The sequence below is a fragment of the Trachypithecus francoisi genome, unplaced genomic scaffold, assembly GCF_009764315.1.
Source record: "Trachypithecus francoisi isolate TF-2019V2 unplaced genomic scaffold, Tfra_2.0 Lachesis_group14, whole genome shotgun sequence".
NCBI lineage: Eukaryota > Metazoa > Chordata > Mammalia > Primates > Cercopithecidae > Trachypithecus > Trachypithecus francoisi.
The window spans coordinates 39,787,512-39,801,759 of NW_022681459.1; the positions used below are offsets into that span (position 1 = coordinate 39,787,512).

General features: G+C 46.8%; 1 protein-coding gene across 1 annotated transcript in view; it reads left to right on the plus strand.

Annotated features, from left to right (window-relative positions):
• The window catches only part of SNAP29 (synaptosome associated protein 29), a 30,518-nt gene extending 28,596 nt beyond the window's left edge, over window positions 1–1,922 (plus strand). The window contains exon 5 of the mRNA XM_033234096.1: window positions 1,625–1,922. Coding sequence (XP_033089987.1) covers window positions 1,625–1,782 — 158 coding nt within the window. The 3' untranslated portion in view covers window positions 1,783–1,922. The remainder of the gene's footprint in view (window positions 1–1,624) is intronic.
• Window positions 1,923–14,248: the final 12,326 nt, after the last annotated feature.

The following is a 14,248-nucleotide window of genomic DNA, read 5'->3' on the forward strand; positions in this document are numbered from 1 at the left end:
ATTATACTGTTTTTCTCTTTCTTTTCTTTTCTTTTTTTTTTTAGAGATGGAGTCTCACTTTGTTGCCCAGGCTGGTCTCACAACTCCTAGACTCAAATGATCCTCCCACCTTGGCCTCCCAGAGTGCTGGGATTACAAGCATGAGCCACTGTGCCTGACCTGAAGACAATATTTTTATTTATTTATTTATTTATTTATTTTAATTTCTTTTTTTTTTTTTTAATTTTTTTCTGAGAGTTTTACTCTATCACCCAGGCTGGAGTGTAGTGGCGCGATCTCAGCTTACTGTAGCCTCTGCCTCCTGGGTTCAAGTGATTCTCATGCCTCAGCCTCCCGAGTAGCTGGGATTACAGGTGTGTGCTACCACGCTTGGCTAATTTTTGTATTTTTAGTAGAGACGGGGTTTCACCATGTTAGCCAGGATGGTCTTGATCTCCTGACCTCAAGTGATCCACCCACCTTGGCCTCCCAAAGTGCTGGGATTACAGGCATGAGCCACCACACTCAGCCTGTCTTTTTATTTTATTTTTTGAGATGGAGTCTTGCTCTATTGCCCAGGTTAGAGTGCAGTGCATTGATCTCAGCTTACTGCAACCTCCTCCTCTCAGGTTCAAGTGATTCTCCTGCCTCAGCCCCCCAAGTAGCAGGGAATACAAGCATGCACCACCACATCCGGCTAATTTTTGTATTTTTTAGTAGAGACAGGGTTTCACCATGTTGGCCAGGCGGGCCTCAAACTCCCGACCTCACACGATCCACCTGCCTCGGCCTTTCAGAGTGCTGGGATTACAGTACACTTTGTAATCCCACACTTTGTGAATACAAGATCACTCACAAAGGTGTGAGCCACTGTGCCCGGCCAAGAGTACCTTTTTAAAAAAACTGATTTTGGCCAGGTGCAATGGCTCATGCCTGTAATCCTAGCACTTTGGGAGGCCAAGGCGGACGGATCACAAGGTAAGTAGTTCGAGACCAGCCTGGCCAATATGGTAAAACCCCGTCTCTACTAAAAATACAAAATAAATTAGACGGGTGTGGTGGCGCACGCCTGTAGTTCCAGCTACTTGGGAGGCTGAAGCAGAAGAGTCGCTTAACCCGGGAGGCGGAGGTTGCAGTGAGCCAAGATCATGGCACTACACTCCAGCCCGGGCGATAGAGCAAGACTCTGTCTCACAAAAAAAAAAAAAAAAATGATTTTGCTTAGATTTGTGGTACCAGTGCTAAGCATTTGTGTATCCTGATCCTTTTTCTCTTAGTGTTTTGTATTTAATCTTGCAAGTAAGAAGGCTTACACAGCACTACCTCTTCTTCTCCCTCCCCTCTGGCTCTTTCCTGGCTGCTGTTCTCAGTAAAAAGGCAGAAAGCAGCCCTGGACATATCTCCCTACCCCCGGCGTGCACAAAGACACACACACACACACACACACACTCACAAACCTAGGAAAGAGGCTTTACTCTTCACCGTGACAGAATCAGTTAAGACTCATCTCAGCAGTGGGTGCAGCCCCACCAGGCAACACAGATCCCTCAGCCTGTCTCTCCCCCTTACCCACACCATCAGGAAGCATTTGCAGGTGCGGTGACTGTGTTTGCTCATGCCTGCATGTCATTTCCTCCTCGCACAGATGAGCTGTCCATGGGACTGGGCCGTCTGAAGGACATAGCCCTGGGGATGCAGACGGAAATTGAGGAGCAAGATGACATTCTTGACCGGCTGACAACCAAAGTGGACAAGTTAGATGTCAACATAAAAAGCACAGAAAGAAAAGTTCGACAACTCTGAAGACAGACGGATTTTTACTCTATTGTGATGAAAAGATTTAAAAGAGCTTTTTTTGAACTTCCAAGAAATTTCATTTACTATTTTAGTATGTAAATTAATGTGTGTTTGCAAATGATATAATAGAGTAGGTCTTAAGACGTTTTTGCCATTATAAGGAAGTGTTTGTCCCACATTTTCCTAGGGTTAACACCTCACCAAGTTCTTCCAGCAAAATGCTTATTAGAGTTTTTGTCTGAGCACAGCAGCCTGGCCCTGCATATCTTGGGCATTTGCTTACCATGCTGGAATAAGAAGAGCTGCATTTCTCACTTTAGTGAGCATGTGGACAGATGTGGACAGAATTTTCAGTCTTGCAGCCACGAGCCTCTATTTCTCATTCCCAAGCCTTCCCATGAGTCAGAGCGTTAAGGAGATGTGTGAGCCAGTCGTTTGGTGGAGGAGGGTCCTTCCCACACCTTTGTTTAGGAGTCATCATTCACACACACACCCACATTCACACACACACCTCCTCACACACTGAACACATTATCTGCGATTCATCCTCTAGGAAAGGATCAGTGTTAGAATGGGAAATGGAGTGTGCCATGTTGCTCTTTTGTTTTCTGATGTCCCCGCTTTCCTCCAGCCCCCCATCCTTGGCATGTATTTTAGTAGGTGGGCTTCACACCAGCACTGCTCACTGTGACTCCTGGAAGTGTGCAGGGAGCCCCTCTTCCCCACATGCTCTCATCTGGAACTCTCCATCTGTGACTGGGAACAGGTCTTCCACTGGCTCGAGGCTGCCAGGCTGACTGACAGAGCGCCCAGTAGAGTTTGTGGGAATGGAGTATTACACAGATGTGGCTGTGCAATGGTCTTCCTCCATCCCTCTGGGAATCACCATTAGGCAGGCCTCAGGAGGACAAAATGTTTATTTGGAACCTGGGTTCTCCTGACCTGACTAGCATTCCCCCCGACTCTTCGTTACCTTGCACTTTTTGCAAGGTAACGAATCATCCCTTATTTCTCTGCCACCCGGTTTTAGGACTGGAATTCTACAAATGATGCTGACTTTGTATAGAAAAATTTAGCCAAGAGGGGAAAAAAGCCCAGATACCATTTTAACTGGCTTGGCTAGTTTTCTCCTTTCATTTTACAAAAGAAATCATGTAGAAGTGTCAATTAAAACTGATTTATTTATGCTGGTACATCCAACAAAATAGTTGGAGCCACAAGGCCCTTGCCTTTTTAAAAAACAAAATATTTTGAAGATGGTGAAAGTGATTTTAATAATGAGATAGGTCACTTAAAATAACAGTGCCTTTGACCTTAAAACATGGCAGTGGCCCATGTGACCTTTGCCATTTCCCAATACTTCCCTTTACAGTCTGCAGCCTATAAACAGTGGTGTCTCAAAGCAAAGCAAACCTCTGTAAGTGCTGCCACAGTGCATTAGTTTTTATGTAGCACTTTGTTTATAAAAATTCCCATCCCTTGGCCGGACACGGTGGCTCAAGCCTGTAATCCCAGCACTTTGGGAGGCCGAGACAGGCGGATCACGAGGTCAGGAGATCGAGACCATCCTGGCTAACACAGTGAAACCCCGTCTCTACTAAAAAATACAAAAAAAAAAAACTAGCCGGGCGAGGTGGCGGGCGCCTGTAGTCCCAGCTACTCAGGAGGCAGAGGCAGGAGAATGGCAGGAACCCGGGAGGCAGAGCTTGCAGTGAGCTGAGATCCGGCCACTGCACTCCAGCCTGGGCAACAAAGCCAGACTCCGTCTCAAAAAAAAAAAAAAATTAAATTAAAAATAAAAATTCCCATCACATAATGCATGACCTTCCTAAAAATATCCACAGCCTCCATAGGCAAGCAGAGCTTTCTTTTTTTTTTTTTTTTTTTAGTCAGACTTTATCTTTATTTTATTATTTTTTTTTAATTTTTTTTTTTTATTATACTTTAAGTTCTAGGGTACATGTGCATAACGTGCAGGTTGTTACATATGTATACTTGTGCCATGTTGGTGTGCTGCACCCATCAACTCATCAGCACCCATCAATTCATCATTTATATCAGGTATAACTCCCAATGCAATCCCTCCCCCCTTCCCCCTCCCCATGATAGGCCCTGGTGTGTGATGTTCCCCTTCCCGAGTCCAAGTGATCTCATTGTTCAGAAGCAGAGCTTTCTGTGCTACACACTGGTTAGATTCCAGCCACCTCAGGGATTCTGATCCATGTCATTAATGACTATCCCAGGGTGTGACAATCTGATTAAAGCTTATCAAACTAAACATTTGTTTATTAGATGAGCTCGGCATTATTATTCTAACTGGTAAAAGGGAAATTTTAAACATAACACTCAACCCAAACAAAATACTTCGTGAGGCTTTCAGCAAAAGGGCTGCTTAAAAGCATGAACCCGGGATGCAGAGCAGCTTTTGTGCACAGTTCCACTTACTGTAATTGTTTCCGGTTCTTTCCTATGACACCTTCCATGTATGTCATAACTGTTGATCACCATCAGGCATAGACTCGTGGAGATTAGTCATTATACCTCAGACCTAAGCTAATTATTTAAAATAAATACATGTAAAGGCCACTGCCAGACATTCTCGGGAGCCTTCCACTTGCATAATGAGTTTAGTGACTCAACTGACTTGAAGCACAGTAACATCTTATTTTATGCCCCTTCCCTGTCTTTTGCTGGACTGATGAAGCCAGTCACCCGCCCTTCTGTTTTTTTTTTTTTTTTTTTGGAGATAGAGTCTCACTCTGTCACCCAGGCTGGAGTGCAATAGCAAAATCTCAGCTCACTGCAACCTCCATCTCCCAGGTTCAAGCAACTCTCCTGCCTCAGCCTCCCTTTTTTTTTTTTTTTTTTACCCCAAGTATATGGAAGGAGAGTTGCCGTTTCTGGAAATTTGTCTTCCTCTGACATATCGGAGGGCCTTGTTTTGTCCTGTTCTTGTTCTGTGTCCTGTGCTGAGGGACTGTCCTTAAGCTACAGGACAGCCAGCTGGTCCTTTCTGCCACTTCCTCACTCCCATGCCCAGGAAGGCCTGGTTGCTGATGCTACTTTATAAATGAGTTGCTTGCATTCTCACAGAGAATGAAGGAAGACCTAACATGGCTCCAGAATCTTTTCACATGATGATTGGGGTCAACAAAAAAATGCTACCCTCTAGACTAGACACATTTCATGGAAACAAGCAAAGGTGCCAGGGCTGGGCTGACTGTGGGATGAGATTTGGTACTGCAGACATTTCGATTTCCACAGTTGAGCTGGAAACAAACTGCTTTCGAAAAGTGGCTTTTCTAACTTAAGGTGAGTTATAAGTTAAATGTGCTACTAACTTAAAAAATAGTGCACTCTCTGGCCGGGCGCGGTGGCTCACGCCTGTAATCCCAGAACTTTGGAAGGCCAAGGCGGGCGGATCACAAGATCAGGAGATCAAGACTATCCTGGCTAACATGGTGAAACCCCATCTCTACTAAAAATACAAAAAATTAGCCAGGCGTGGTGACAGGCGCTTGTAGTCCCAGCTACTTGGGAGACTGAGGCAGGAGAATGGCGTGAACTTGGGAGGCAAAGCTTGCAGTAAGCCGAGGCGACAGAGCAAGACTCCGTCTCAAAAAAAAAAAAGTTCACTCTCCTTCGAGAAAGTTTTCTAACATCTAGTAATTTGTAACTTAGAAGTGGAGTTGCCTTGTGGATGTCTTTTTGCATTCTGTAGGAAAGGAAACCTGAATTTAATTCAGGTTGCAAGAAATAAAAATGTCAGTGCATTTAAATTTCTCTTTCTCTAACCTCTTTTTGTGAATATGTAATTTTAAGTGTATATATACTATACCAATTTAGTAATATAATCTTATACTTTGCCCATATAGGCCTTTTCTGCAGATTATTTTATTTTATTTTATTTTATTTTTTTGGAGATAGAGTCTCACTCTGTCACCCAGGCTGGAGTGCAATAGCAAAATCTCAGCTCACTGCAACCTCCATCTCCCAGGTTCAAGCAACTCTCCTGCCTCAGCCTCTCAAGTAGCTGGGATTACAGGTGTGTGCCACCATGCCCAGCTAATTTTTTTATTTTTTTAGTACAGACAGGATTTCACTGTGCTGGCCAGGCTGGTCTCAAACTCCTGACCTCATGATCTGCCCACCTCAGCCTCCCAAAATGCTGGGATTATTGGTGTTACCTGCAGAATTTTAAAGTTACAAATGTAACTTTTAGCTTTTTAGGTCTGATGAATGCAGTGTCAGTACAAAAAGATGAGCTAGGGCCGGGGCATGGTGGCTCATGCCAATAATCCCAGTGCTTTGGGAGGCCAAGGCAGGAGAATCTACTGAGGCCAGGAGTTTGAGACCAGTCTGAACAACATAGTGAGACCCCATCTGTACAAAAATTTTTTAAAAATAGCTGGGCCTCTAGTCCCAGCTACTTTGGAGGCTAAGATGGGAGAATTGCTTGAGCTCAGGAATTGGAGGCTGCAGTGAGCTATGATCATGCCACTGCACTCCAGCCTGGGCAACAGAGGGAGACCCCATCTCTAAAAAATAATAAACAAGGCCAGGCACGGTGGCTCACGCCTATTAATCCCAGCACTTTGGGAGGCCGAGGTGGGCGGATCACAAGGTCAGGAGATCGAGACCATCCTGGCTAACACAGTGAAACCCTGTCTCTACTAAAAATACAAAAAAAAAAATTAGCCGGGCGTGGTGGGGGCACCTGTAGTCCCAGCTACTTGGGAGGCTGAGGCAGGAGAATGGCGTGAACCTGGGAGGCAGAGGTTTCAGTGAGCCAAGATCATGCCACTGCACTCCAGCCTGGGTGACAGAGCAAGACTCCGTCTCCAAATATATATATAAATAATAATACTAAACAAAATGATGAGCTAAGTTCGAGACCAGCCTGGCCAACACAGTGAAACGCTGTCTCTCATTAAAAGTACAAAAATAGGCCGGGCGCGGTGGCTCAAGCCTGTAATCCCAGCACTTTGGAGGCCGAGACGGGTGGATCACGAGGTCAGGAGATCGAGACCATCCTGGCTAACACGGTGAAACCCCATCTCTTTTTTTTTTTTTTTTTTTTTTGAGGCTGAGTCTTGCTCTGTCGCCCAGGCTGGAGTGCAGTGGCCAGATCTCAGCTCACGGCAAGCTCCGCCTCCCGGGTTCCCGCCATTCTCCTGCCTCAGCCTCCCGAGTAGCTGGGACTACAGGCGCCCGCCACCTCGCCGGGCTAGTTTTTTGTATTTTTAGTAGAGACGGGGTTTCACTGTGTTCGCCAGGATGGTCTCGATCTCCTGACCTTGTGATCCGCCCGTCTCGGCCTCCCAAAGTGCTGGGATTACAGGCTTGAGCCACCGCGCCCGGCCAACCCCATCTCTACTAAAAATACAAAAAACTAGCCGGGCGAGGTGGCGGGCGCCTGTAGTCCCAGCTACTCCGGAGGCTGAGACAGGAGAATGGCGTAAACCCGGGAGGCGGAGCTTGCAGTGAGCTGAGATCCGGCCATTGCACTCCAGCCTGGGTGGCAGAGCAAGACTCCGTCTCAAAAAAAAAAAAAAAAAAAAAAGTACAAAAATAGGCCGGGCGTGGTGGCTCAAGCCTGTAATCCCAGCACTTTGGGAGGCCGAGACGGGCGGATCACGAGGTCAGGAGATCGAGACCATCCTGGCTAACACAGTGAAACCCCGTCTCTACTAAAAAAATACAAAAAAACTAGCCGGGCGAGGTGGCGGGCGCCTGTAGTCCCAGCTACTCGGGAGGCTGAGGCAGGAGAATGGCATAAACCCGGGAGGTGGAGCTTGCAGTGAGCTGAGATCCGGCCACTGCACTCCAGCCTGGGTGACAGAGCGAGACTCCGTCTCAAAAAGAAAAAAATTTTAAAAAATTAAAAAAATACAAAAATAATTAGCCAGGCCTGGTGGCATGTGCCTATAGTCCCAGCTACTCAGGAGACTGAGGCATGAAAATCACTTGAACCTGGGAGGCAGAGGTTGCAGTGAGCCGAGATCATACCACTGTACTCCAGCCTGGGTGACAGAGTGAAATTCCATATCAAAAAAAAAAAAAAAAATTGATGAGCTAGTCATTAAAAGTACAATTATGCGGGGATGGGATGGGGTCTTTAGTTCGAAGTCTGTTTCAGAACAGCACTTTTCCTCCATGCCTTCAACTCAACAAATGACCATATCCCATCAAATAAAATGTGAAGTTGTTTTTTAAACAAATTTTGTCTCCTATGTAGTTATTTCTTAGTGGAGGGGATCTTCCTCGTTGAGTCTTCATGTATTTGGTCTTCGATGCCACATTTAGCCCTATGAACTACCTTCTATCCTAAAACCCTCTCATCAGTTTTCCAGTCTGTCTCCTACCTCCCTACCTGCTCTGCAGGACTGTCTAGACCAGGGCTCAGCAAATTTCTGTAAAGGGCCGCAGAGTCAGTGGTTTAGGCTTACAGGCCAAACCATCTCCATCTCTGTTGCAACTGCTCAGCTCTGCCATTGTTGCATAAAAGCAGCCAAAGGTCCAGGCGCAGTGGCTCACGCCTGTAATCCCAGCACTTTGGAAGGCCGAGATGGGCAGATCACTTGAGGTCAGGAGTTTGAGAACAGCCTGGACAACATGGGGAAACCCTCTCTCTACTAAAAATGCGGAAATTAGCCAATCATGGTGGAGTGCACCTGTAATACCAACTACTCGGGAGGCTGAGGCAGGAGAATCACTTGAACCTAGGAAGCAGAGGTTGCAGTGAGCCGAGATTGCATTCCTGCACTCCAGCCTGGGTGACAGAGTGAGTCTCAAAAAATAAAGAATGAAAGCAGCCAAAGACAATACATAAATAAGTGAGTGCGTGAGAGTGGCTGTGTTCCAAAGACTGAAATTTGAATTTCACATAATTCACGTGATAAAATGCTATGGATATTGTTTGTTTGTTTCTGAGACAGCATCTTTTTTTTTTTTTTTTTTTTTTTTTTTTTGAGACGGAGTCTCGCGCTGTCACCCAGGCTGGAGTGCTGTGGCCGGATCTCAGCTCACTGCAAGCTCCGCCTCCCGGGTTCACGCCATTCTGCTGCCTCAGCCTCCCGAGTAGCTGGGACTACAGGCGCCGCCACCTCGCCCGGCTAGTTTTTTGTAGTTTTTAGTAGAGACGGGGTTTCACCGTGTTAGTCAGGATGGTCTCGATCTCCTGACCTCGTGATCCGCCCGTCTCGGCCTCCCAAAGTGCTGGGATTACAGGCTTGAGCCACCGCGCCCGGCCTGAGACAGCATCTTATTGTAGAATCAAAAGGTCTGAAAAGCATCTTTAGGTTAGGCTAGGCCATTTTGGATTTTTTTTTTTTTTTTTTTTTGTGATGGAGTCTCACTCTGTCTTCCAGGCTGGAGTGCATTGGCACAACCTCAGCTCACTGCAACCTCTGCCGCCCCGATTCAAGCAATTCTCCTGCCTCAGCCTCCCGAGTAGCTGAGATTACAGGCGCCCACCACCACACCCGGCTAATTTTTTGTAACTTTAGTAGAGACAGGGTTTCACCATGTTGGCCAGGCTGATCTCAAACTCCTGCCCTCGTGATCCACCCACCTCAGCCTCCCAAAGGTGAGGTGTGAGCCACCGAGCCCGGCCCATCTTGGAAATTTTTATCTGTCAGTGGGCTAGCTACCCGTGTCCCAAAAGCCACTCTGGTTTTAGTGGAATATCATCTTTATTTATTTTTTATTATTATTTTTTTGAGACAGAATCTTGCTTTGTCGCCCAGGCTGGAGTGCAATGGTGCAATCTTGGCTCACTGCAACCTCCGCCTCCCGGGTTCAAGTGATTCTCCTGCCTCAGCCTCCTGAGTAGCTGGGATTACAGGCACGTGCTACCAGGCCTGACTAAGTTTTTGTATTTTTAGTAGAGATGGGGTTTCACCCTGTTAGCCAGGATGATCTCAATCGCCTGACCTCGTGATCTGCCTGCCTCAGCCTCCTAAAGTGCTGGGATTACAAACATGAGCCACTGCACCTGGCCGAATATCATCTTTAAGTATCATCATTATAAATAAGGAATGATGAGGATTTGAACCCAGACAGTGGACTTTTCTGGGGAGACAAAGAAGCGGACATTACAGGCCAGACGCAGTGACTCACGCCTATAATCCCAGCACTTTCGGAGGCTGAGGTGGGTGGATCACCTGAGGTCAGGAGTTTGAGACCAGCCTGGCCAACATTGTGAAACCTCATCTCTCCTAAAAATACAAAAACTAACCGGGCGTGGTGGCAGGCATCTGTAATCCCAGCTACTCGAGAGGCTGAAGCAGGAGAATCTCTTTTTTTTTTTTTTTTTTTGAGACGGAGTCTCGCTCTGTCGCCCAGGCTAGAGTGCAGTAGCCGGATCTCAGCTCACTGCAAGCTCCGCCTCCCGGGTTTACACCATTCTCCTGCCTCAGCCTCCCGAGTAGCTGGGACTACAGGCACCTGCCACCACGTCCGGCTAGTTTTTTGTATTTTTTAGTAGAGACGGGGTTTCACCATGTTAGCCAGGATGGTCTTGATCTCCTGACCTCGTGATCCGCCCGTCTCAGCCTCCCAAAGTGCTGGGATTACAGGCTTGAGCCACCACGCTCGACCTATAGAAGAATCTCTTGAACCTGGGAGGCAGAGGTTGCAGTGAGCCAAGATCGCACCACTGCACTCCAGCCTGGGTGACAGAGCGAGACTCCATCTCAAAAAAAAAAAAAGAAAGAAAGAAAAAAGAAGGGGACATTACAGAAGAAGAAGCATAAGTGAAAAAAATCAAGGTGGCTCACATTTGGCATCTGCAAGTAGGGAACTGGCATTATGGGTTGTGGGTGGGAGATTTCATGAAAGGTAAGCAGGACCCAATCTAAGAGGCCTTATGAGCCACACTGAGCAGTCAGAACATTGCACTTCGACGACAGGGAGGTACTGATGGAGTCTAAGCAAGTGAGTGATGTGACAATATTGAGATTTTGAAAGATCATAAAGATGCATCACAGCACTATTTATAAAAGCAAATAATGGCTGGGTGTAGTGGCTCATGCCTGTAATCCCAGCACTCTGGGAAGCCGAGGCAGGCGGATCTGAGGTCAGGAATTTGAGACCAGCCTGGTCAACATGGCAAAACCCTGTCTGCACTAAAAATACAAAAATTGGCCAGGTGTGGAGGAAGGCACCTGTAATCCCAGCTACTTGGGAAGCCGAGGCAGGAGAATCGCTTGAAACCAGGAAGCAAAGGTTGCAGTGAGCCAAGATCATACCACGGCACTCTAGCCTGGGTGACAGAGCAAGACTCTGTCTCAAAATAAATAAATATAAATAAATAAAAGCAAATAATAAGCCTAGCAACAACCCGATTAGGAAGATGATGGAGTCAATTATGCTCACCCATAGCTGCAACAGACAACTGTATCTATGAAAAGTCTCCAAAGACAATGCTTTCAAGATTAACATAAAACTGATTATATGATATGGTCCCAATTTTGTGGAAAAGCAAACCAATACATGAATTTCAAAAAAAAAAAAATCACCCTTGTATCAGTGAGGACAAGCTGGAAATAGAGTAAGGAAAAGACTTTGATCATGGTCCAAGCAAGAACTGAAGAGGGGCCCAAACTAGAGTGGTGGCAGGACAGAAAGGGAGAGATGGGCAGACTCCAGAGCATTGGGTAGGACAGGCTTTAGTGACCGATTCACCAATGTGGGATGATGTAGAGGGAGGAAGTGAAGACAGCACTCAGGCTTCTGGCCAAAGGAATTAGTAGACAGTATTTTATTTCACAAAAGGAATACAAAAACAGGCCAGGCGTGGTGGCTCACGCCTGTAATCCCAGCACTTTGGGAGGCCAAGATCAATGGGTGGGTGAATCACATGAAGCCAGGAGCTTGAGACCAGCCTGGGCAATATGGTGAAACCCTGTCTCTAATAAAAATACAAAAATTACCCAGGCGTGGTGGTGAGCACCTGTAGTCCCAGCTTCTTGGGAGGCTGAGGCACTAGCATTGCTTGAGCCCAGGAGGTGGAGGTTGCAGTGAGCTGAGATTGCACCACCGCACCCCAGCCTGGGCAACAGAGCAAGACTCTGTCTCAAAAAAAAAAAAAAAAAAAAAACCATGGCCGGGCACGGCAGCTTACACCTGTAATCCCAGCACTTTGGGAGGCAGAGGCAGGAGGACTGCTTGAGTCCACGAGTTTGAGACCATCCTGGGCAACATGTTGAGACCCTGTCTTTATAAATAATCAAAAATTAGCCAGGCGTTGTGGTGCATACCTGTGGTCCCAGCTACTAGAGAGGCTGAGACAGGAGAACTGCTTGAGCCCAGGAAGTAAAGACTGCAGTGAGCCATGACCATGCCACTTGGGCAACAGAGTGTAACCCTGTCTCAAAAAAAAAAAAAAAAGCACAAGCAAGTTTGGGGTTGGGGCATTGATGAACTAGGTACTGGACAGGTTGAGTTTGAAGACCTTTGGGACATCCAGTTGGATCCCAGGTGCTGCACCAAAAGCTATGCAGAAAACAGATCAGAATCCCTGCCCTCATGGAATGGACAGAGAAGACACTGAACAAGACAAGTAGAAAATTAATAGGCCGGGCCAGGTGTGGTGGTTCAGGCCTGTAATCCCAGCACTTTGGGAGGCCGAGGCAGGTGGATCACCAGAGGTCAGGAGTTCAAGACCAGCCTGACCAACAAGGTGAAACCCCCATCTCTACTAAATATGCAAAAATTAGCTGGGTGTGGTGGTGCGTGCCTATAATCCCAGCTACTCGAGAGGCTGAGACAGGAGAATCACTTGAACCCAGGAGGCAGAGGTTGTACTGAGCTGGGATCATGCCGTTGCACTCTGACCTGGACAAGAGTGAAACTCCATCTCAAAAAAAAAAAAGGAAAGAAAACAGGTTGGGCGCTGTGGCTCACGTCTGTCATCCCAGCACTTTGGGAGGCTGAGGTGGGCAGATTACCTGAGGTCAGGAGTTTGAGACTAGCCAGGCCAACATGGTGAAACCCCCTCTCTACTAAAAAATACAAAAATTACAAAACAATAAAAAAAATTCAAAAACTAGGCTGGGCGTAGTGGCTCACGCCTGTAATGCCAGCACTTTGGGAGGTCGAGGTGGGTGGATCACCTAAGGTGAGGAGTTTGAGACCAATTTGGCCAACGTGGCGAAATCCTGTCTCCACTGCAAATACAAAAATTAACTGGGTGTGCTGGTGGGTGCCTGTAATCCCAGCTACTCCAGGGGCTGAGGCAGGAGAATCACTTGGACCCAGGTGGCAGAGATTGCAGTGAGCCAAGATTGCCCCATTTCACTCTAGCCTGTGTGAAAAAGCGAAACTCTGTCTCAAAATAAATAAATAAAAATAAAAATAAAAAATACAAAAATTAGCTGGGCATGGTAGTGGGTGCCTTTTAATTCCAGCTACTTAGGAGGCTGAAGCAGGAGAATCGCTTGAACCTGAGAAGCAGAGGTTGAAGTGACTGGGATTGAGCCATTGCACTCCAGCCTGGGTGACAAGAGCAAAACTCCCTCTCAAAAAAAAAAAGAAAAGAAAAGAAAAAAAGAAAAGAAAATTAATAGAATATTAAACGGTGAAGTATTTGCATATAACCAATGTACATCCTCCTGTGTACTTTTTGTTGTTTGTTTTGTCTTGATTTTGAGACAGAGTCTCACTCTGTCACCCAGGCTAGAGTGCAGTGGCTCGATTTTGGCTCACTGCCACCTCAGCCTCACAGGCTCAAGCAATTCGTGTGCCTCAGCCTCCTGAGCAGTTGGGATTATGGGCATGCCACGCCTGGCTTTTTTTTTTTTTTTCTGCAACAGAGTCTTGCTCTGTCACCCAGGCTGGTGTGCAATAGCACAATCTCAGCTCACTACAACCTCCGCCTCCCAGGTTTAAGCAATTCCCCCGCCTCAGCCTCCCAAATAGCTGGGATTATAGGCACCCGCCACCACGCTCAGCTAATTTTTTGTATTTTTAGTAGAGACGGGGTTTCAACATGTTGGCCAGGCTGGTCTCGAACCCCTGACCTCAGGTGATCTGCCCGCCTCAGCCTCCCAAAGTACTGGGATTAAGGCATGAGCCACTGCACCCAGCCATATATATATATTTTGAGATAGTGTCTCACTCTGCTACCCAGGCTGGAGTGCACTAGTGGGATCACGGCTCACTGCAGCCTCAACCTCTCAGGCGTAAGTGATCCTCCCACCTCAGCCTTCTAAGTACCTGGAATTATAGACATGTGTCACCACACCCAGCGGATTTTTGTATTTTTTGTAAAGATGGGGTTGGCCAGGCTGCTCTGAAATTCCTGAGCTCAAGTGATCAGCCCACCTTGGCTTCCCAAAGTACTGGGATTATAGGCGTGAACCACTGCGCCCAGTCTAGAAATTTTATTTTCTCACAGTTCTAGAGGAACCACAGTGTTGGTTCCTTCTGAGAGTGGTGAGGGAAAGATCTGTTCTGGGTCTCTCCCTGG